Source organism: Aplidium turbinatum, chromosome 9, assembly GCF_918807975.1.
Source record: "Aplidium turbinatum chromosome 9, kaAplTurb1.1, whole genome shotgun sequence".
Taxonomy (NCBI): Eukaryota; Metazoa; Chordata; class Ascidiacea; order Aplousobranchia; family Polyclinidae; genus Aplidium; species Aplidium turbinatum.
The window spans coordinates 950,700-973,671 of record NC_137480.1 but is presented as its reverse complement, the minus strand read 5'-3'; the positions used below and the strand labels follow the sequence as shown (position 1 = coordinate 973,671).

At 39.6% G+C, this 22,972-nt stretch overlaps 1 protein-coding gene across 1 annotated transcript in view; it reads right to left on the bottom strand.

Annotated features, from left to right (window-relative positions):
* LOC145777011 (tubulin polyglutamylase complex subunit 2-like) overlaps window positions 1-22,972 on the bottom strand; it is a 107,205-nt gene that overhangs the window by 20,353 nt on the left and 63,880 nt on the right. Inside the window, exons 3-4 of the mRNA XM_082588279.1 lie at window positions 9,870-10,016; window positions 282-395 (exon numbers count right to left, since the gene is read on the bottom strand). Of these exons, the coding sequence (XP_082444405.1) occupies window positions 282-395; window positions 9,870-10,016 (261 nt within the window). The remainder of the gene's footprint in view (window positions 1-281; window positions 396-9,869; window positions 10,017-22,972) is intronic.

Sequence of the window (22,972 nt, the reverse complement as noted above, 5' to 3'; positions counted from 1 at the left end):
CTTCCTGGAGCAAATCAAATAATATACACGTCCGGTAGGTACACAACTTTGCACTGGATACTCCTTTGCAATCACTCAAACAACGTGCGATTAAAACTTAAGTAAGTGTCTCTGACGTACACCCACACAATTTGTGCGGCAATTCGCTAAAAACGCTTATCTGACTCTTGTGACGTCATATTGTTATTCGACAAACAAGCGCAGAATTTTTGGTCGTTTGACAAGAAAGAAAATATCGCAGCCCTGGGTTAGGCTTACATACAACACTATGATTTTCTCACCAGGAGTTGCTTTTCTATATACAAGACAAACTTTTCCAAAACCACTGCAGAGATCAAGCTCAAATATTCGGCTTCGTCCATCAAAGTGAGGAGCCCTGTGAGAGTTTTCAGTCTCTGAAACAATATTAATTCCATAACAAACTTTGTAAAGTGAGGCTGATTATAAAAAATCACATTTTGCCTTTGGCAAATTTTATTTTCCTTAAGGAAAAATGTCAATTTTGATAAAAGGCAATTAAGTTAGATACGTACTCTATGTGGGAAACTAGTGACATTGATACTTTATGTCTAAAAATATACGAAAATTAGAACGTAATGAAACTGAAACTGAAATGAAACTGCATAAAGCAGCCGGTCCATCAGAAGTGAGCGTAGAGATGATAAAAGCAAGTGGAGAGTTGGGAATTGAAGTAATGCTACAACTTAGCCAAAGGGTATTAGATGGAGAGGGAATGCCGGAGGAGTGGAAGCATAGTACTCTTGTTCCATTGTTCAAGAGAAAAGGGGATGTGAGAAGTTGCAGTGCATATAGAGGTGTAAAACTACTAGAGCATGGAATGAAAATTGTGGAGCGAATACTAGAAAAGAGGTTGAGAACATTGGTGAAATTAAATGATATGCAGTTTGGATTTATGCCAGGAAAAGGTACAGTGGATGCTCTGTTTATATTGAGAAGAATGCAGGAGGAATACCGAGAGAAGCAGAGAAAACTATATATGTGTTTCGTCGACTTAGAAAAGGCATTTGACAGAGTACCAAGGAAAGTGATGGAGTGGGCAATGAGGAAAAGAGGTATACCGGAGGTATTAGTGAGAGCTGTGATGTCTATGTATGAGGATGCAAGAACAAAAGTGAGAGTTGGATCAAATTATTCAAATGAGTTTTTTGTGAAGGTTGGTGTACACCAAGGATCAGTTTTGTCACCTCTGATATTTGCTATCGTGGTTGACGTTGTAACTGAAGGAGTGAGGGAGGGCTTATTGAGTGAAATTTTGTATGCAGACGACCTGGTCTTGACAAGTAATAGTATGGAGGGACTGGAGAGAAAGTTTGAGAAATGGAAAGAAGCATTTGAAACCAAGGGTATGAAGGTGAATCTTGAAAAAACAAAAGTGATGGTGAGTGGAGCAGAAGGAACAGTTGTTGAGAGCAAAGTAGATCCCTGTGGAATATGTGGCAAGAGAGTGATGAGAAATTCAATGCAATGCAAGGAATGTGGAAAGTGGGTACATGCAAGATGTGCTAATGTCAAGAGAGCCGCAACAAGATTGGCGAAGTGTTTTGTTTGTGGGAAATGCAGTAAAGGAAGGAATGAAGTGGAAGGCCATGATGATGAGTTCTGCCATGGCATCGAAAAAGTGACAGACTTCTGTTATCTGGGTGATCGGATAAATGGAAGTGGTGGATGTGAAGCAGCGGTGACAACAAGGGCAAGATTGGGCTGGGCAAAGTTCAGGGAATGTGGGGAAATGTTGTATGGCAGAAAATTCTCACTAAGGATGAAAGGGAAAGTATATCGGAGCTGTGTGCGGCCTGCAATGCTATATGGTAGCGAGACATGGATATTGAGAGAGAGTGAACTGGCAATCCTGAGAAGAACGGAAAGGTCAATGGTGAGAGCAATGTGTGGGGTGAAAACGAGAAGGGAAAAAAGGACTGAAGAATTGTTGGATATGCTAGAGATGAGAGAGACCATAGACCAACTGGCAAGGGCAAATGGAGTAAGATGGTATGGACATGTGATAAGGAGGGAGGAAGGGAGTTTTCTTAGAAAGGCACTAGATCTAAAGGTGGATGGGAAGAGGAAACGCGGTCGTCCAAGAAGAACGTGGAAACAACAAGTGAAGGATGAATTTAAAAAAGTCGGACTGAAGGAGGAAGATGCAAGGGACAGGGTGAAATGGAGAAAAGGGATTAAAACAATTGCTGCGCGGAAACAATCGGCCACCCCCACTAGTGGGGAACAAACCGACGATGGATTATGATGATGAGAACCAGGCTTTCTTCTATACGTGGTGCACATGACTGCATGAAGCCTCTGTTGTAGGATAAACTCAAGTAGAATAATTAAATGGAGGATTTGTTGGCCTTGTAATATTTCCTTTTTTAGTGCGAAAAGCTTTGTTGTTTCTCTAATGATTCTTCAATGGAGATGAAACGGTGTCTGCCATAACTATTGTTGATTCCACATTGAATTTCTTTGTTTACAGTGCTGCAGTAAACTTGTTAGTTAGATTGTTATAATGAAAATGTATTGCTGAGAGAAAAGCTTAAGCAGTTTTGAACTGTTTATTTTTGACAAACCAAGAATGGAAAAAAACTGCTAGAAACTGTCTTTATGAGTATAAATAAGTAACTGCTGACAACGACACAATGTTTCGGCCAAGAGCAGTAGGTACACTGGGAAGGACCAAAAGTCATGAAGTGCCATACCTCCGGTGACGATTTTTCATTTGTGATGAGTAAAAAAAACACAAAACGGTACTTTCGCTAACCTTGCCAGGGTGCTCAAACTGCAAGCAGTAAAGATGTGAGTTGTGCGCTCTGCCACAATCAATAGGTGTAGTCCAGACAGCATGCTACGTTATAAGTTCTTGAGCAGGTAAGCTACTTTAACTATGTAATTCTTGCAAGTTGTTATTGTCGATTATTGTCCTAAGGCAGGGGTCTCAAACTCAAATTGCTCTTAGGGCCAAACAAATACTTGTAAATTAACCCAAGAGCCGCAATACCTTTTTGCATTGCAGAAAGTTAAGCAATTTCCCTGGCCAGTTCCACCATTCTAAATTTTGCGGATGGGTCCTACAAAGTTTTCGATCCACACTCACATTACAGATACATAAACTCCCCATCCTGTCCCCACGAACTAAGCTCAAAATCCTGCCGCCACGGGTATGGTAGGACAGTTCTTTGTAGTCTCTAATCTGGCTGTTTATTGTGCTCTTCTAGCCATGTGAATTATTTTGTAATCGTGTGTTGTCGATGCTGATCAAACAGTTCATCATCGTTCAATAATCAAAATAACATAGCAAGAACGCATTAAAAGAGGTTGTAAGAACGTCTAAAAAACGTAAGATAGGCCACCAAGGTGAACACTGAACAGGCAATACGATTGTGATGTAACAATATGGGTTTTTCGCACGTAATAAAATGGCGCGACAGCAGCCCTTAAAAATGGGTCTGCTACTATTCGGCGAGTTTTTGAAATTTTTGAAAGGAAATTATCGGGTACTGTAGCCTAATTATAATTGCCGTTTTTACATCGTTTTAACGATTGCTAAACATTGAAGTCGTGCAGAAAGGAATAAAAATAAAATGTTTGAACTATTAAATTAAAATTCGTCATGTCAGTTCAGTTGTTTTTATTTCTGACCATCATATCAAAAACAATACATGTCAACATATAGCAAAGGTAGAAGCGACAAAACGCGAACGTTAAAACGTGCTTGAATTCGTCATGTCAGTACAGTTGTTTTCATTTCTGATCATGATATCAAAAACAATACACGTCAACATAGCAAAGATGTAGAAAAACGTAAAAGCGACAAAACGCGAACGTTAAAGCGTGCTTGTGACCGAAGTCAGTTATTGAGTTGAAAGAAATTTGGCACGGTTGCAACACCTTCTGAAAAATTTAAGATATAAAGGGAAAATAAAAAAAATAAAATGTTACAAAAAAAATAAATAAATCATGTTCATGTCTATAAGTTAGTACTTTTGAATAGTTAAAATGATTAGTTTGGATCAATATAATTTCGATAAGTACCCGATAATTTCCTTGCAATCCAAGCTGTAGGCCACACATTTGGTTAGCCTTTTCATTCTGTTACTACAATGTAAAAATGAATTGTTAGGCTAACTGGGTTCTTGGAACAAATCGAAGGGCTTCTGTAAATGTTTGTCAGCAAAAGTTCCCTTTTCTACACGATTTCAACGTTTAGCGATGTTAAAACGATAGGCCACACATTTGGTTAGCCTTTTCATTCTGTTACTACAATGCAAAAATGAACTGTTAGGCTAACTGGGTTCTTGGAACAAATTTTTGCTGGTCGGGATAACTAGGCTACGGTACCCGATAACTTCCTTTCAATCCAAGCTGTAGGCCACACATTTGTTGATCCAAACTAATCATTTTAACTATTCAAAAGTACTAACTTATAAACATAAACATGATTTATTTTTTTTGTTTGTAACATTTTATTTTTTTTCTTTTCCCTTTACGTTTTGTCGCTTGTACGTTTTTCTACATCTTTGCTATGTTGACGTGTATTGTTTTTGATATCATGATCAGAAATAAAAACAACTGTACTGACATGACGAATTCAAGCACGTTTTAACGTTCGCGTTTTGTCGCTTCTACCTTTGCTATATGTTGACATGTATTGTTTTTGATATGATGGTCAGAAATAAAAACAACTGAACTGACATGACGAATTTTAATTTAATAGTTTAAACATTTTATTTTTATTCCTTTCTGCACGATTTCAACGTTTAGCGACCGTTAAAGCGATGAAAAAACGGCAATTATAATTAGGCTACAGTACCCGATAATTTCCTTTCAAAAATTTCAAAAACTCGCCAAATAGGGCACTCGCCGAAAAAGGCTCTCGCCAAATAGGGAACTTGCCGAATCGGACTAGCCGAATCGGTCTCGCCGAATCGGACTCGTCGAAACGGGCAATTCCGTTGAAAATTGTGTGAAGTTTGATGGGCGTTTTCAGACTTGTTGAGCAATTCCAGAGCAAATTATCTTGTTGATTGGACAGTAAATAAGATTGAATTTTAACCCATTAAAAGCCGCCACAAGTTCCCGTTGCTCTTTTTAGGAAATATTTCAGCCACAAAGTTGTATTGTCATAACTTTTGAATTAGTTTAAAAAAAATTTGATTATTTTTGCTTTTTTGATGCATTTTTTTGTTTGCCTTTTAAAAGGACACCGGCCACATAGTCAAATCATAAATGTAAATCTCGCGATACCTTAACATAAGAAGGTGTTTGTTTCGGTAGAAATTTGTCAGATCTTTCTCGAAGGACGTTTCAAAGTTATTGTATGAACATATTGTATTCACGGTAACCATCGACGTAGCTAGTGGGGGGGTGTCCCCCTCCAGTTGGCAGTCTCCCCCTCGGTCGGAAGCTTGTGGCAGTAGAATATTTTTAAACGTAAACGAAAAAGCATAGTCAAAATCCTTTTTGAAATGGATTTGGCTCGAATTCTATTTGCTGGTTCCTACTTCACGCGTTCAGGGGTGCAAAATCATGGTCCGCCGCGGGCGGCACAAACCATAGCGATACGCCACTGACAGTCGTCGGCTCCAGCTCGTGACCGAGCATTGGTTTCGTCATCAAATCGAATTTGGCTTTGGATGGTGATGTCATATATGGCTTTGGAGGCCAGTGTATGACGGAAAAGACGTGGGCAAAAGTCACATTGTATGGGGGGTAAGGATTGTATGGAGGGAGGGACGTGGTAGTTTTAACTTTTCTAGTGTTCGTTTTTCTTGGGCTTTTTGTATCCTTTTTTTTCGAAAATTTTCGTGCCTTCCTTAGATCTTTTTCTCCAGAGTAATCTGTCATTAACAAGGTTTTCCCATGAATCCAGATCAATGTTTGCATGGTTGAGGGAGACTTTCAGCTGATCTTTGTATCTCATTCTTGGTCTTCTGGAGGGGGGTTTCCTGTCTCTAGTTGTCTCTCCTCGTTGTTCCTTCTCATGACATGTCCTGTCCAGCGAAGGCAGTGTTGCAATATGGTGGCTTCTGAACTGGGCAACCTAGCGCGATCAAGGATTGCATCTTTGGTGAGACAATCTTCCCAACGAGTTCCTAGCATTTGACCCAGTTTCCTCTGCTGAAAATTTTCAAGACGTTTGATGTAACGGCGGTATAATGTCCAGGTTTCACAAGCATTGAGAAGAGTGGATAGAACGAATGCCCAGAGGACCATAATTTTTGTGCAGATAAATATAGCATGGTTGTTGAAAACACGATGGTTAAGTCTTCCATAGGCACAATGTGCTGCTTTTACACGATGTTCAATATTCTTTGACAGTGTTACAAACAACCAAAAAAATGTGGCCATGTGGCCGGTGTCCTTTTAAAAGGCAACAATAAATATAAAGCAAAATAAACAAATAAAAGAAGCAGAACCTTACACAAATTAGAGTGTAGTAGGAAGCACAATATTACAGAGTGTCAAACTATGAAAAAACATAATTCATATCTATTACCAATAGGCAATAAAACATGCATGTTCCTCCTCACTTCACTTTATCGGGCTCTTCTCATTTTTCAACAATTTTCAAACTTTCACAAAATTCAGAAAAAGTACGTTGTTCGCAAATATTTATCAACACCATCCAAAACAGACCCTAAACAACTACTAGCAAGTCCAAAATGATTCAATCAAAATAAGATGATGCAATACTGATGCATTCAAAACGATGTCCTTTTAAAAGGACACCGGCCATGAATGGGTTAATTAAGCGTTTCACATCAGTGCTTTCACATCACAAAACTACATCACGGGCCGCATCAAATCGTCTTCGCGGGCCGAGTGTTTGAGACCCCTGTACTAAGGTTAACCTTTTGCTCAAGTGTTACGTAACTTTTAAATGCGAAATCTTTATTGTGAAACCTGCTACTAGAACAGAGGTTCTCAACCTTTTGAGATTCAAGAACCACTTAAAAAATTGTGTCTCAGTCACGGACCACTACTCCCCTCCCCTTGTAACGAACAAATGTCACTTATTGCTTGCTAAGTCATATACAGTAGTTGGTTTTAGAGAGATTGCTACATTGATGCGAGCCTTGAGCTTGCACATTTGAGCACAACATATCCAAACGAGGTGTAATGTTGAAAGACTCAATTGGAGTTCATCTTCGACTTCAAGTAGAAAACAATACTTTGTTTTTATTATAACCAATGCAGAAAATTCACATTCACAAAGATAAGATGTCGCAAAAGATAAAATTATTTTCAAAGCTTCCTGAGACAGTTGTGGATACTCATGTGAAGTTTGTGGGTCTGCTACTGATTGGATTAGCCGATTCGGCTAGTTCCCTATTCGGCTACAGTCCAATTCGGCTTGTCGGATTCGGCTAATCCGATTAGTCCCTATTTTAGATCATAAAATATGACTTCATTTTTACTTTAAAATACAAAGATTGAACCCGAGTAACTTTGTAAATGCAGTTCAAACAGCTGCTGTAGACATTGAAATTTGATAATTTGTTAATAAAGGAGGTCATAAGAGTTCTCACGTTGAGTCTCATGAAGCATTGGAAGCAACATTTTTATTACTTTCTGTAGCCTAGTATTAGCGCTTGCTGTTTGATGATAATTTGCATTGTGACATCATCTTGAAACATTATTTTGCAACACACAATCCAACACAATAGTTTGCGTTGCGTACTAATCGATTTCTCTGCCATGATAAAGTAACAAGTAACGCCGAAACCCAGGTTTATTCTAAACTGCCACTTAGGTTTTAACTTCATCTTTTATGTCAAACACTATTTGACAACTGTCTTTTTTTCGTTGACACGTTTTCTCTGATATAATACTTTATCTCATTAACCTCTATTGTTAATCATGAAAAATGTTGTTTTGATGTAAAACACTTAGGCTATTTTGAACGAACCCAGACAACAAAATTCGTAATTTTTACATTGATTCAACGTCTGCAGACGTCTTTACGTCTAACAAAGTTGACCAGAAGAATGAGTTCTTGTGACGTAATGTTACGGTACTTTATGGAAGTTACTGGTCAAAACAAACTGACTATAAACAATGGCGTAATTTGCGTAGTATTATTAATGAGGGTAGTGGAGATGACAAGATATTATGAGTTGATAAGAGACGTGTTACTGGAAGTTGATATTATTACTACAAGTTGGAGACAATTGTAAAAGTTGTAACTTCGTGAAGAAAGGGGCGTTCTTCCCGGCTATCAGCACAAGGCTGAGCACTCACTAGTACAGCGAGCAGCTGCGATTCGCCAACCATAACAGTGTAGCTTCCACGCTAGCCAATCAGACCATCCAATCAACAATATGTTTCTCGGAAGCCGATTTGTAGCAAGAATTGACAGCGACAGACACGTGTTTCGCCCATGAGGCTGGGCTCATCAGTATCGCACCGTATTCTGCCACAAATTTATTCGACCACCGCTTTACCAGTCAGTTTAACTCTTATCTTTGTGGAAACAAAGAAAGAGCCAACAAAACCAGCAGGCGCCAGGGCAGAGGACATTGTGAAGAAAGGGGCGTTCTTCCCGGCTATCAGCACAAGGCTGAGCACTCACTAGTACAGCGAGCAGCTGCGATTCGCCAACCATAACGGTGTAGCTTCCACGCTAGCCATTCAGACCATCCAATCAACAATATATTTCTCGGCAGTCGATTTGTAGCAAGAATTGACAGCGATAGACACGTGTTTCGACCATGAGGCTGGGCTCATCAGTATCGCACCGTATTCTGCCACAAATTTATTCGACCACCGCTTTACCAGTCAGTTTAACTCTTTTGATAGCCCGGAAGAACGCCCCTTTCTTCACAATGTCCTCTGCCCTGGCGCCTGCTGGTTTTGTTGGCTCTTTCTTTGTTTCCACAAAGATAAGAGTTAAACTGACTGGTAAACCGGTGGTCGAATAAATTTGTGGCAGAATACGGTGCGATATTGATGAGCCCAGCCTCATGGGCGAAACACGTGTCTGTCGCTGTCAATTCTTGCTACAAATCGGCTGCCGAGAAACATGTTGTAACTTCTGTCAATTAAGAGAGTTGTATTGAGAATTTGTTACTGAAATTACTGGGAGTTATTTCAATTGTCTGTTGGAAGTATTGGACCATTAATGAAGTCCTTTGTTGTGTTTTTAACTCATTCAACAAGAATCATACAAAATTTTTCTACTTGCATTCAAAATCGCAAGAATGAAACTATATATCCTTCAAAAAGGCGTGCAACCAAAATATATTGTGAAACAAAACGAGAAGCGCTGATTAACAAAACCGCAAAAGAGAAGACCTAAGGGGAACGAAAGCAAGGTACATTGTTTCAACGAAAACAAATCAAAATACAGATCTTTCAAGGATTTCATTTACAGTCTCACGAGTAGAACTATTCAATCATTTTAATGCCTGACCTACACATATATCTATGAATGCTAAGCTACCCTTCACATTTGTGCTTGTTTTTGATGATAACTCCCAGAAATTTACTTGCAAAAAAACAAGCAGACAGTTCATAATTTGATTTTAGAGTGTCGATGAACTGCACTACCCAGTGGTTACAACATAGTTCAACAATGTAAAAAAAAACTTCTAAAATCTGGCTCAAAGACCACAAGCTTCACATGTCAAATTGCAATACAAAACTACTGCCATCAATGAGGAAATACTCAATAAAAAGCAGTTCACTTTTTCTTGTGTATACCAGATAAACAGATCAATCTCTTTAAAGTCTAGTTTACAAAATTTCGGAGAAAAAGCAGCTTTATACTTTCACTTATACCTTGATAGCATAGCCAAAAAAAAGTTCGATGGTTTAAATGTAAGAAAAATAAGATAGAAGAATTCATACGATACCTTCTTCAATATTTGAATCACTGTGATAGTCAATATCAGCAAGAGAAACATGGTTTGATATGGATGAAGTCGAACCTGCTACACTGATTCTGCTGAGATCATTGATGGAATTAAGCTCCATTCTACCAATTCTTTGGCTTTTTTCTCCTGAAAAGCATATAATTTCAATACGATGTAAATGATGTTCCTCATCAAGTACAATAAAAGTGATACTATAGCTCATTTAAGTCAACCTGTCTTTCAAAGACTAAAATTTGAAAGGTGTCCGGACCTTAAAATTTAATGGCTAAAACTTAAACAGAAATAAAAGTAACTTGTGTTCTTCTGGTGACTATTTACTAGGTTACCTCCTTATGTTAAAGATGATACCTAGCTTTTATTACCGACGTTTCGTCAGTCAGCATGACTGACTTTATCAAGGGGGCTAAAACAGGTAAACACAACCTATTCAGCAACAATGGCACAACACAAAAACATACTGACGAAACTGCTTGTTTAACTGACTACAGTGAAAGCCTAAAACCAGTAGGCTACTTTCTAGCAGCGTAAATTTATCTATCTTTAAGGCCACCCCAAGAAACGTTGAAAAGACATTAGACAAGACAGAAAAAATCATTAGCAATTACAATGATAGAGAAAAAGCTCTGAGCAAAGAAAAAGGTGAAGGCAAACTCAAAGTAATTTTTGTACACAGAGGGAAAGTTCTGACCATCTTTCTGGTTAAGAGCATATTGTGCTTTCTGGTTTATGTACCACTTTTCTGTAAACAATCTTTTTGTATCATCCTTTTCAGTTTTAAGAATGGTAGCATTGGTCCAAGTAATTTATGGTCTGAATTTATAGAGTGTTTGCAAAGAGCGGAATGCTCCGGACGTTGAAATTTAATAGCTCTTTGGTGCTCATTGATTCTTGATTTAAGATCACGTTTTGTCTGTCCAATGTAGATTAAATCACAGTCATGACAGGGAACTTGGTAGATCAACCCAAAAACTTCACCTTCTTTCGTGGGGTCTTTAGCCGAGGGAAGGTATTTACCTATTGTCAGATGGGGTTTCAAGGCAACCTTTATTTCTATGCCATTGGGGTTACCCTGAATTTTGTCAGATGCTTTCCTTATGTAAGGAAGACAAGTAAAAGATTTATCATTTATCAGGAGGAAGCGAAGGTTTCGGTCGCTGTATGCAAGCAAGTTTTCGTGAAAATCCGTTGAGCAGTAAGGTGTTTTGAATGTTTTTCTTGTGGTGTAAACGTTTAGAATCATCCGTTATGTGAGTGTCTATAGTCTGCTGTACAATGTTTTGGCCACTGTGAGTTTTTGATGTTTGTGTCTGCATGTGTTGGTTTTTTGTGTATGGTAGCAGTTAGTTTTTTGTTGCTACTATGGCGAACCACTTTAACATTAAACAGAAGATTATCATCAATATACTCCACAGTCTGTTAGAAAGGGAAACGAGAATGTCCAAAAAGAGTGTGAAAGCATCAGTGGAGCACCAAACAGAAAAAGTCGGACAGAAAGGGGAAGATGCATTGGTCAAAATGAAATGGAGAAAAGGAGTGAAAACTATTGCTGCATGAACAAAATTAGCCACCTCTACTGTAGTGTAAAGGTATCATGCACTTTGCGAGTAGAAAGTTGCACATAGCTCCAAGCTGTAGGTTTTCGTCTGACTGTTTTCAGAAGCTAACATCAAAATAAAATAAATCTAATTGTGGTAAAGTGAAAGACGCTTAAGAAGAAGAAGTTTATAGTGGAAGAAAAACGAAATGTACATTTGGCTGATCAGAAGAATTAAAACTAACGAAGCAACTTAAAAACATTAACGAATTCCTTTTGGCGGCATCAGACTGGATCAGGAGTTTTTATGAAGGTTGCTGCTATTGCTGCAAGGTGGAACGAAGAACATTCTTTAGTAAGAATTGAAAACATTTTGAGTTTAAACTTCAAAGCACATTCTTCGTTATCCAGCAGGTGTTGTCCTATTGTAGTCACTAAATACATTTTTGTCATTTACAGCTTTGCATGTCCGATTTGGTTGAGCTCTGGTTGTATTGTTTCCTTCTCTAATTATTTTCGGGACATGTTGTTCGATTTGTTCCTCCAGGCGTTGGGACTTGCAGCCTACGCACCAACTCTCGCAGTGGTAAACTAAATAAGTTACTAAATTTTATAGTAGACAAGCAGTCTTTGTTGCTGGAACGGTAAAGTTCTTTGGTGGTGAAGAATATATGCAGTTTAACGACAAGGTTGCCAGTTTAACAAATGTGATTTTTAAATTTTCTGGCAACAGAGCCCAGCCATGGCAATTTCATGTAAACTGGACATTTTTGTGGATGACAGTTTTAGAGATTGCTGTGTTCACGACATGGCCCAGGTAGCTATTTTGTTCCCTAATTGATCGAATTTTATCCAGTTCAAAATTTATTTTAAGTGCTCTGAGTTTCAAAGTGGAAATAATGTTCGCTTTACATTAGTTGGGGGCAAATTAGTTCCAATGCACGTATTGGTCAGTGAATGGGCTAAATCATTTGTTACACTACAGGACAAATAACAATTTTTTTTTTATTTGACTTCATCATTATGATTCTTTATTATTAAATTCTAATGTAAAATCATTTTTGAAATCTGCTAGTGATGAACTTTGCTTTAATAAACGTTTTTCCACAAAAAAAAATCAATTTTAGTAATTGGTTTAACTAAAATTGTGACGTCACACTACGGGACACCTGAAACAACCATCAATTTACCCATTTTTCTGCGATCAGCATTTCTTCCTCAATTAGCCTTTAACATTAAATTTTTTTGCGGCAAATGTGTGTATGGCTTTATTTGTGTTATGGGCGATAATCTCAGAAGTTTGAAATAATTTAAACTGAATCTCTACAATGTTTAGTATGTTACACTACGGGACGTTACACTACGGGACACATTTTCCTTGCATTATTTAATTCAAAACAAACGAACGAATTCAAGAACAAAACGAAAAATTCACAGCAACTTATGTATCAAATACCATTCTGTGTTAGTCAGTGTGTATGCATTTATGTACTTGTAAAGGCATTATGCACCAAGTTCTGATATTTGCTTCCAGGTAAACTGTAAATAATCGTATCAGCACCTGCCATCAGCTCAGGCTCCACTGTTTTAGCCAAAATATCCTTTAGGTTTATCACTCCAATATCATCATCCTCTGGATATTGATAGCGATTAGGTCCACACGATGTTGGATACTTAACTCGTATCCTTCCTTCAGATTTAAGGTGTGTCAAAACCTTCCCTACACAGAAATTTTTGTCATAAATTACCGCAACCCATGAGTTTTCAATTTCGTCATCTTCGTCTCTTTCATTTTGAAAATCAGTAGTTTGATGATTTATTGACGAGAGATAATTTAGAATTGGTTCTTGCTGTTCCAATGTTATTTGATGGGCTTTTCTAATTCCATTCAAGGCAGGTTCTGCATCAAATTTTCCCTTCCACTCCTCTTTCTTTATTGTTTCTGTAATTTTATCTTTAGTAGTTTTTATGATTTTGATTTTAGAAGCTTTATTGACCTGGGCAGCAATCACAAAAGAATCTAGGTCATGTACGATAATTCGTCTGGATATGACAAGATCATAAACCGCCCGCTTCACACTCCCACCAAGTTCTCGTAATTTTCTTTTTCTCGGTGATTGCAGAAGTGGTTTTCTTGTTCTTGAGATAGCCTTATTCCTCGCAGAATCTGTCTTATATTGCGATGTTGGTGTTATTGGTATTGCTGTGTTTTCTGCATTATGCTCATTTGAATTTTTTGCTTTCCTCTGGTTTGCTTTCCTTATCCTTTCATACTCTCTCCTCTATTCTCTCAGTTTATACTGTTCATCCGTATCTAGTGTTGATTCCTTTATTTTTCTCTTGTTTCTGTATTTCTGGACTTCCAATTTCTAGTCTTTTTTAAACTTTTCTAGGTCTGCACTCCGCAGCCTTCTTTTCACGACATTTTTTTATCCTATCTGCCCCTGAAGTAGGCATTGTTGTCTAAAACATGGTTAATTTACTGATTCTGATTCAATTAAAATCATTCTAAGTTGTTAACTGAAATTCATATCTAGAGTGTGAATGTAAATATTGCATTGAAGGTCATGTTACACTACGAGACATAACAAATAGTTACACTACGGGACACAATTATTTCTCATTGTTGTATTTCCAGACGTTTAATATAAAATAAACAATAATAATTGTAGCGATAGCCAACCAAGTGAGAAAACCATTTACCTCTTGTTACTTACTGATTCAGTGTATAAAAGCAACGCAATATATAGTAAGAAAGAAACGCAAAACAATCAACTAAGGAACGTGGTACAAAACGCTCAATTGATTACACGCGCAGTGCGGTAGTAATCAATTCCAACGTCTGTACCAGAAAACGCTGAACTGTGATTATGTAGTGACGCTGGTCACGAGTTACATATATTCAACGTAAATAAAATGACGACTATAACACCTCCCCCGATAATTTTTATACACAAAGAAAAATATGAACAAGACACCGAATTAAACAATAACTCTCAAAGTCCGAAACGGGCCGGAGGTCTGCGGCGACGGCTCGACCTTCGTGGGTTGTGTGGCCCGAATTCCGGTACAGTCGGTGTGTCGTCCGAATCCGTTCGAGCTGAGGTGGAGACAGCGGAGAAGTCGACTGTTGGTGCAGGAGTTTCTCCCGGCTCCTGGTCCTCCGATGATGCATAGCGAGGTTGCAGTTGGTCCATATGGCGCCTCCACGTCGGACCATGTGGCAGCAGACGTACCAGGAAGATTCGGCTACCCTGTCGCTTAATCACCTCGGCTGGAACCCAACGAGGATCCTGGCTCCGTCGTGGAGTGAATGATAGCGCGTAACAGGGATCTCCCGGTTTGAAATGTCGTTTTGTAACTTCAGAGGCGTCCGTGTTGTGAGGGTTTTGTCGGGGTACCACTTGAGACGGTGTGGGGAGAAGCGTGTCGATCTTGGTTCGAATCTGACGATTGTTGAGTAATTGGCTTGGAGAGTAGCCACTCGGAGTGGGCGTGCGTCGATACTGCTGTAGGAATTCCAAGACTGCTTGTTTCGGGGGCAGGGAAGATTTGCGAAGTGCTTGCTTGAACGTACGTACGAGGCGTTCCGCCGCTCCATTGGTTTCCGGATGGTAAGGGGCACCCGTGACGTGTACCATACCCCTCTCCTTACAGAAAGTTTGGAATTCTGTGGATTTAAAAGTAGTAGCATTATCGGTAACTATAGTATGGGGATAGCCGAAATGAGCAAAATCTTCTTCTAGCAGGTTGATAGTAGCTGTTGACGATAAGGAAGTAGTAGCATGAATACATGGGTATTTAGAAAAAGCATCAATGCTGAGTAACCAATGGTAACCCATGAATTCTACCGCATGATCTATGTGTAAGCGACTCCACGGTGCTTCTGGAACCGTCCATGATTGGACCTGGGTTTTAGATTGCGGTTGATATTCGCCACAGGTACTGCACTTGTGACAAAGTTCCGCTATGTCTCGATCGATGTTTGGCCAGTAGACGGACGTCCTTGCCAACTGCTTCATTCTCTCAATGCCGAAATGTCCTTCATGAAGCAACTGAAGGACGGAAGGACGAAGTTTGGAAGGGATGACCACTCTGGAACCGTAAAGTAGACATCCGTAACAAGTAGAAAGAGAGTCTGCGTACTTACGGAACGGTTCGACCGGGTCTTGTGGAGAAGACTTGGCCGGCAATCCTTCACGAATGAAACGCATTACCGGGAAAATGATAGGATCTTTAGAAGATTCTTTACGCAGTGAGGCGGCATTTGGGGTCTGGACCTGCAAATCCAAAGCATCGATAGCACAGACGATACCAATGTCATCCGCACTTTCCTCTTCATCGAAGACTTTATCCCCTCCTGCTGGTAAGCGACTCAAAGCATCAGCGTTTTGATGATCCTTTGTCTTCCTGTACTCAATAGTGTATGTAAATTGCGACAAAAAGAGTGCCCAACGAGCTAAACGATGTGCTGCCAAAGAAGGTGTCGATTTGGTCGGGCCAAAAAGACTAAGCAATGGTTTATGATCTGTGACCAAAATGAATGATCTACCAAAAAGATATTGATAGAATTTCTTTAGCGCAAAAATTATCGACAAAGCCTCTTTCTGAATTTGACTATAGTTTCTCTGAGAGGCTGTTAATACTTTTGAAACGTTTGCTATAGGCCGTTCTGTGCCATCTGGGTAACGGTGAAACAAAGTAGCACCAATGCCCACACTAGAAGCATCACATGCGATACCTACCGGAAGTGACGCATTGAAATGTGTAAGAACCTCATCAGTAGATAGATGATGCTTCAGCTGAGCAAAAGAGTTTTCCTCTTGTTTTCCCCATCTCCAAGGAATGTCCTTTTTCGTGAGATGGTATAGTGGTTCTGCTACAGTAGAAGCGTTCAACGGTAGAAACTTCGAATAAAATTGTAAGGAACCTAAAAACGAACGAAGAGAAGATACGTCAGTGGGGGCAGACATCTCCAGTACGGCGTTTACCTTGGGATCTTTGGAGATGCCCTGCCTGGACAAAATGTGTCCGAGATACTCTACCTGAGGTTGTGCAAACTTACACTTGTCTTTCCTACACCTCAGGCCTTTTGAGTGAAGTCGATCGAGGAACCGTCTAAGATTCTGGAGATGCTCCTCAGCAGTAGTGCCACTGACAAGAATGTCGTCTAGGTAGACTGCGACCCCTGGAAGGTCGGCTGTAAGGTCGTCCATGATCTTCTGAAAATAACCTGGAGCAGAAGATATGCCAAAAGGTAAAACATTTTGTAAAAGTACGCCACGGTGAGTGCTTAATGCGAGTCGTTTTCGACTGTCAGGACCAAGTCGAATCTGATTGTAGGCATCAGCCAAGTCTATCTTGCTGAAACCGTACCCACCACCCAACTTTTGCATTAAGTCTTCTGGTAAGGGTAACGGGTGACGATGGGTCTCCAGGGAAGGGTTCACCGTGACTGAATAATCGCCAAATATGCGTAACTTGGCCTTCGCTTCTGAAGAGTTTGAAGGCTTACGGACTGGAACAACCGGTGTGCCCCAATCGCAAAACTGAACTGGTGTCCATACACCACGTGCAATGCCCGAATCATAGGCTTGTGCTAAGTCCTCCTTTAGCGCGAAAGGTACAGGCCTAGGTTTGAGAAAAACAGGTTTAGCATCAGACTTAAAATCTATGTCTAGTTCATAATCTCGTAAGCACCCGAGTTCAGGCTTAAAAACATCTTTGAACTCGTCACATAAGAGGGAGCATGCTTTCTCCAGACTCTTATCAGGCTTGTCGTATGACTGGATACTCTGTAAAGTAGAATAGTTAGACAGAAGGAATTTATCGATAGAAATTCCTAAAGACGAGATTGCATCACGACCTAGCAAGTTTAGTCCCTTGACTGTCGTGACTACAAAAGGAATATTATCTGACCTTCCCGTGGAAGGACAAGTTACCTGGGCCGTGAAAGAACCCGTGATTGGTACTAGATGCTTGGTAGCAGATTGGAACTGCGACACTGGTGCTTGCAATTGAGGTGCGCCTACCCGAGTCCAGACGTCGTTGGAAAGGAAATTTCCATTTGTAGCAGTGTCCAGTTCTAAGTGTGTGGTTACCGAATTAATGGAGATCGGTACTTCCAACTTTGAATTTCGAGGTTTTCTGCAAGAACTAGAGAGCATGTTAATTTCCTCCATACAATTTACCTTAGAAGGTTTGAACTGTCTAGCTTTCTTTCGACAAACACTCTGCAAGTGTCCCGTAATATTGCAGAAATAGCAGGTGGCTTTCTTAAACCTACAGTCATTGGCGTTGTGGTTGGAATTACCACAGCGATAGCATTCTTTATTTTTAGAAGTAAAGAAAGTACCTGTAAGTTGCCTAGTTTTTGGAGGTTTGCTGATGGTCCTTACTTGTTTGCTACTGGTACTGGTGGAGTGCCGTAAACAGTTTCTTTGGCCACCTTGGCTGCCTCTTCGGTTTCTGATGCAACCTCCACCGCACGTTTGAAAGTAAGTTCATCAGCTCTGATTTTGAATAACGCCTTAAGCACCGCCTCATTACCTATTGAACAAATAAAACGAGTACGTAAAGCTTCGTCCAATGGATTTGAAATGGACGAGAAGTCACAGGTGGCAGCTGCCTGGCGTATGCGGATGGCTAGTTCTTGAGCTGTTTCACCGGGCTTGCACTTCATTTCGCTCCAGAAACGGAATCGCTCCCTCACGATGAAGCGTTTTGGTTCGAATTGTTGAGCCATGTAATTTGTAATTTCCGTCATGGTGAGATTGTTGACTTCTTTTGGGTTTGTTTCCTGCGCAGCCAAATTTGTTAACATTTTGTAGATTGTAGGTGATTGATTGGTGAAAAAAACCTGCGGCATTTTGTCTTGTGCGACTGAATGTGCTGCTACAAAGGTGTTAAACCTCTTCCAATAGTCTGCCCACAATTCAGTGGTGGCATCGAACGTTACGAATTTAGGTAAAGATACCTGCTGTTGTATTGTTGTTGGTTGTGGTCTTGAAGTTTGGGCTCGCATTTCTCGTAGTTGTTCCATGAGTAGTTTCGTCTGATCTTGGTGACGTTGTTCTTGTTCTCGGTGACGTTCTTCTTGTCTGGCAATTTGCTCCTTCGTCTGGCGTTCTTGGTTGGCAATTTGTTCCTTCGTTTGGCGTTCTTGGTTGGCAATTTGTTGTTGCAGGACTTCGATCAGCTTCTCCATGTTTCTAAAATCCTGTAGAAATTCTGTAAAGATCCTGCCGACGACGCCAGTTAAATGTCTGTTGTATTTCCAGACGTTTAATATAAAATAAACAATAATATTCAACGTAAATAAAATGACGACTATAACAGTGATGCTATGTTATAGCATCAGTGCAAGTTAAAAGAAGAAGCTGCAAATACATTAGTTTGTGTCACTGTAGCCCAAAAAATATTTAAATTAACTCAAAAATTGACCGCTATATCACTTGGCGAAAACAAGGCATTTTGTACAACATACTCAACAACATTTCCTCATTGGTAAATAAGGCTAAAAATTTGTGTTTAGAATGTAGAAATTTGAACAATAAAGTACACAGTGTGAAACTGTAAAGCAACACGATTCCAAAAATGTATAACAGGTACCCATTTGAAAACTTTCAAAAATTTACCAACTTTCCTCTCCCATATGATTTTGCCCGAATATGGGTTTTTGATAAACAGAAGTGAGAAAACCAGTGGGAGAAGCTTCAATAAAAACATCTCAAAAGGGTGAGGTCCTGTTTGTTTCCTTTTTGTATGTCAATTTTAATGCAAGGCGTTAAATTCAGCAGATTCAGAAAAGGATTGCAGAGTTCCTTGTCAAACACATGCAAATTGACTTAGAGTTTAATTTTACAAAAAGCTATCGACACAGCATGACAGGCAAAAGCATTGCAGAGCTACAAGATGAACTGCTAGATAAAACAGAGCAAATTTTGACTATGTGGACGTTGTGGACTCTCTTGGACTACTACCTTAACGCGGTGAGAGAGTTTCAGCGCCTCGATGACCTCTAGAGCTGTACTGGCAGGAGCATCCGCTCCTGGTAGGGTCACCCATGCCAGGTTGGTCGAAAGGTAGAGGCCAGACAAAACGTAGTCCCTCGACCAGGACAGGAGAGCCCTCTAGTCCAGTAAGACTATCTTCTAGTGATGGTGTCACAAAATCAAATCACTCTCTTCCAACCTGCCATGAGCCAGCATGGAAGCAGTACGGCTCGTGAAATCACATGGAATAATATGTCAACCAATAGTATCGCAACTAAGAGGAGGCTACCTCCGGATCCTCGCATGTCGACCAGGAGGGCACATCAGCAGCCCCGGACTGATGTGACAGTTACGACCAGGGGTTTGCATCAGCAGCCTCGGACTGATGTAAGACAAGTGAACAGAGGAAACAAGAAGAAAAATAAACAAATTTTCAACCTATGCACAATTGCACATACAACCCAAGGACAATCAATGACTTAAACAGTCACGCACTTGAAACAATGTTCCATGAGCTCGAAAATGTGAATTGGGATGTGGTCGGCCTAGCTGAAACCAAAGTCATGAAAAGCCAAATTACAACTCATAACACCTCTAATCACAAACTGTTCCTATCAAGTAATGAAACCTCTCGATCTAACGGAGTCGGCTTCCTGGTACACAAATCCTATGCCCCCTTTGTGGAAGGATACCAACCTATATCTGACAGACTTGCTGTGTTACGTCTTCAAGGAAAATTCTCAAAACTAGTTCTCATTCAGTGCTATTTCCCTACCTCATCCCACCGCGATGAGGAAGTCCTAGAACTATATGACAAAATCCAAGCTATCATTGACAACGTACCAAAAAGAGATCACCTCTTCATTATGGGAGGTCTTCAACTGCAAACTAGGTCAACTACATAAAACATTCCCGTCATCAATTGGAAAACACACTCTGGCGACCGGAAATACAAGAGGCGAACTACTGGGCCAGTTCTGCGTAAAAAACAACCTCCAAGTCACTAACACATGGTTCCAAAAGAAAAAGAAAATGTTGTTTACTTGGACCTCTCCTGATGGGAAGACAAAAAACCAAATAGACTTTATCCTATCACGCACCTCGTCTTCTAGACTAAACGTCCTGAACAGCTCTACCTTGAACACTCCCGACATATCAGACCACAGAATGATACGTACAAAATTCAGAATAAGCTTCTCATGGCCTCAGAAGCAGAAGTGGAAACCAATCCAGAGACCCCACCTTATGAAACAACAAGAAGTCGCTGAACACTTCCAAGTAAATTTACAAAACAGATATGCCACTTTACAGCAAATGACAGACCCAGAGTCCATACAAGAAGCTATAACCGCAGGACTACGGGAAGAATCAGAAGTTGTTCTTCCCGGAAAAATGCACCAAGACCAACCGAACTGGATGTCGCAACAAACTAAAAAAGCCATCCAATCTAAACATAAAATTAGAAAACAACATGGATCCTCATCTACTCAATACAAAATCGCTAAATCTGAGTCAAAGAAGCTCGTGAAAAAAGACCAAATGAAGCAATTAGAAGATAAAATCGATGAACTGAACACCCTACCTCCATACAAAATCTATTATGCTGCCATAAAGAAACTTAAAACAAAACCTAAAAACATCAGTTGGGGAATTAAAGATGCAAAAGAAAACATCCTCACGAGCAAAAGCTGTATCCTCAAACGATGGGCAAAATTCTATGAAGAACTCTATCACGACAATCCGCAACAGATACTCATCGATGACTCTGCCTCTGACGAAATCCCATCTATTTTAAGAAGCGAAATATTTAATGCTATTAGCAACTTAAAGTATGACAAATCTCCCGGTATAGACGGCATTTACTCAGAATACCTCAAAGCAGGAGGCGAACCTCTAATCACAGCACTGCTTCATCTCTTCAATTCTATCTTAACAACGAAAAAGATACCCAGCAATTTTAAAGAAGCTCTAATAATTGTAATCTACAAGAAAGGCAATAGACTCGACTGCAGCAACTACCGTCCAATAAGTCTACTCAGTCATGTATACAAACTCTTTATCACTATCATTGCGGCACGCGTAAAAAATGACCTATATGCATTAGACCTCCCCAATCCCCGGACTTTTTTTTGTTTTCATCTATATTGTGACTTTTCTGCATGGGTTTTCAATGCTGATTTCAAAAATATGCATACAAATTTTTTTCGATCAACGTCTGGGAAGTTATTCGCTGTTGCTTAGCAACAACTTTTCAAAAAAATTACAAAAATTCCCTTTAAAACCCCTTTACTTTTAACCTAGTATGCTGATATCTAGATTATCTGAAAGCATTTCGTCTGCTGAAGAATTTAAAAAAAAATTATTAAAATTGGACAATCGGTACCAGAGTTATGACCGTTTAAGTACCCAGATTATGCAGTCACGCATGACTGATTTTTGTTAATTTATTGCCAAATGATACTAGAAAAATGGTGAAAGTTGCTGTCAAGGGGTTTTTGGGGGTAAGGAGTTCAAAAAATATATTAAAAAGTGTCTCAGAGCAACAGAAAAAAACTTGTTAAAAAATTGATACGAACAGTCATGCATGAATGATTTTGTTGCTGTCGCTTCATTCCTGCAACGAGATGTATTCCTTTGGCACCACAAACGTTAAATGCCTGGAGTCATATACAGTATAACATGGAACCGATCATCTCAATGTAGCTAACATCTGGGTACCCATTGCACTTGATGTTAAAATACACGCTTCATTGCTCGGAAAGAGCTCTGATCAAGTGCAAGATGGTCACGGTCCGCCACAATTTCAATAGCATCTCTCACCCAGCATAATGTAGTCTATGTATCTAAATCATGTGGCAAAAAATGGATTAAGTCAGCTGAACTTAACGATAACCTTCTGTAATGCATTTCAGGTTTCACTATTAATCAGTTAGCATTTTCTACTTGTATCTTGTATGATTATATAACGTATTGTATACACTTCTACTGTCTAATATTCCGTGTGTATTCATGTATCCATCATGGAGCTGAGGAAGAGTAAAATGAACAATGGTGGTTTGCTTGGTAATTTGCAGCCTTTAAGACATTTTAAGGAAGGACAATTTAGACCAACTACTGGAGATGTTCTGCAGAAATACATATATCATCTTCAATTAAATCCCCGTAACCACCAGAGTGGGAAGCTCGCAGCTTGGGATACATCAGTATGTCTAGCAAAAGTATGGCAGCCTGCTTGCATTCCACTGATGACAAAACAAAATATCCAAAACAAAATTATTCGTTTGGTTGATGAATACAAGAAATACAAACATGCCAAAAAGGAATCTGCTGCCTTAATTAAATTTCGAGAAACACTGACAACACGATTTATGATATCTGCTAAGCAAACCACTAATTACCAAGCAAACCACCATTGTTCATTTTACTCTTCTTCAGCTCCATGATGGATACATGAATACACACGGAATATTAGACAGTAGAAGTGTATATAATACGTTATATAATCATACAAGATACAAGTAGAAAATGCTAACTGATCAATAGTGAAACCTGAA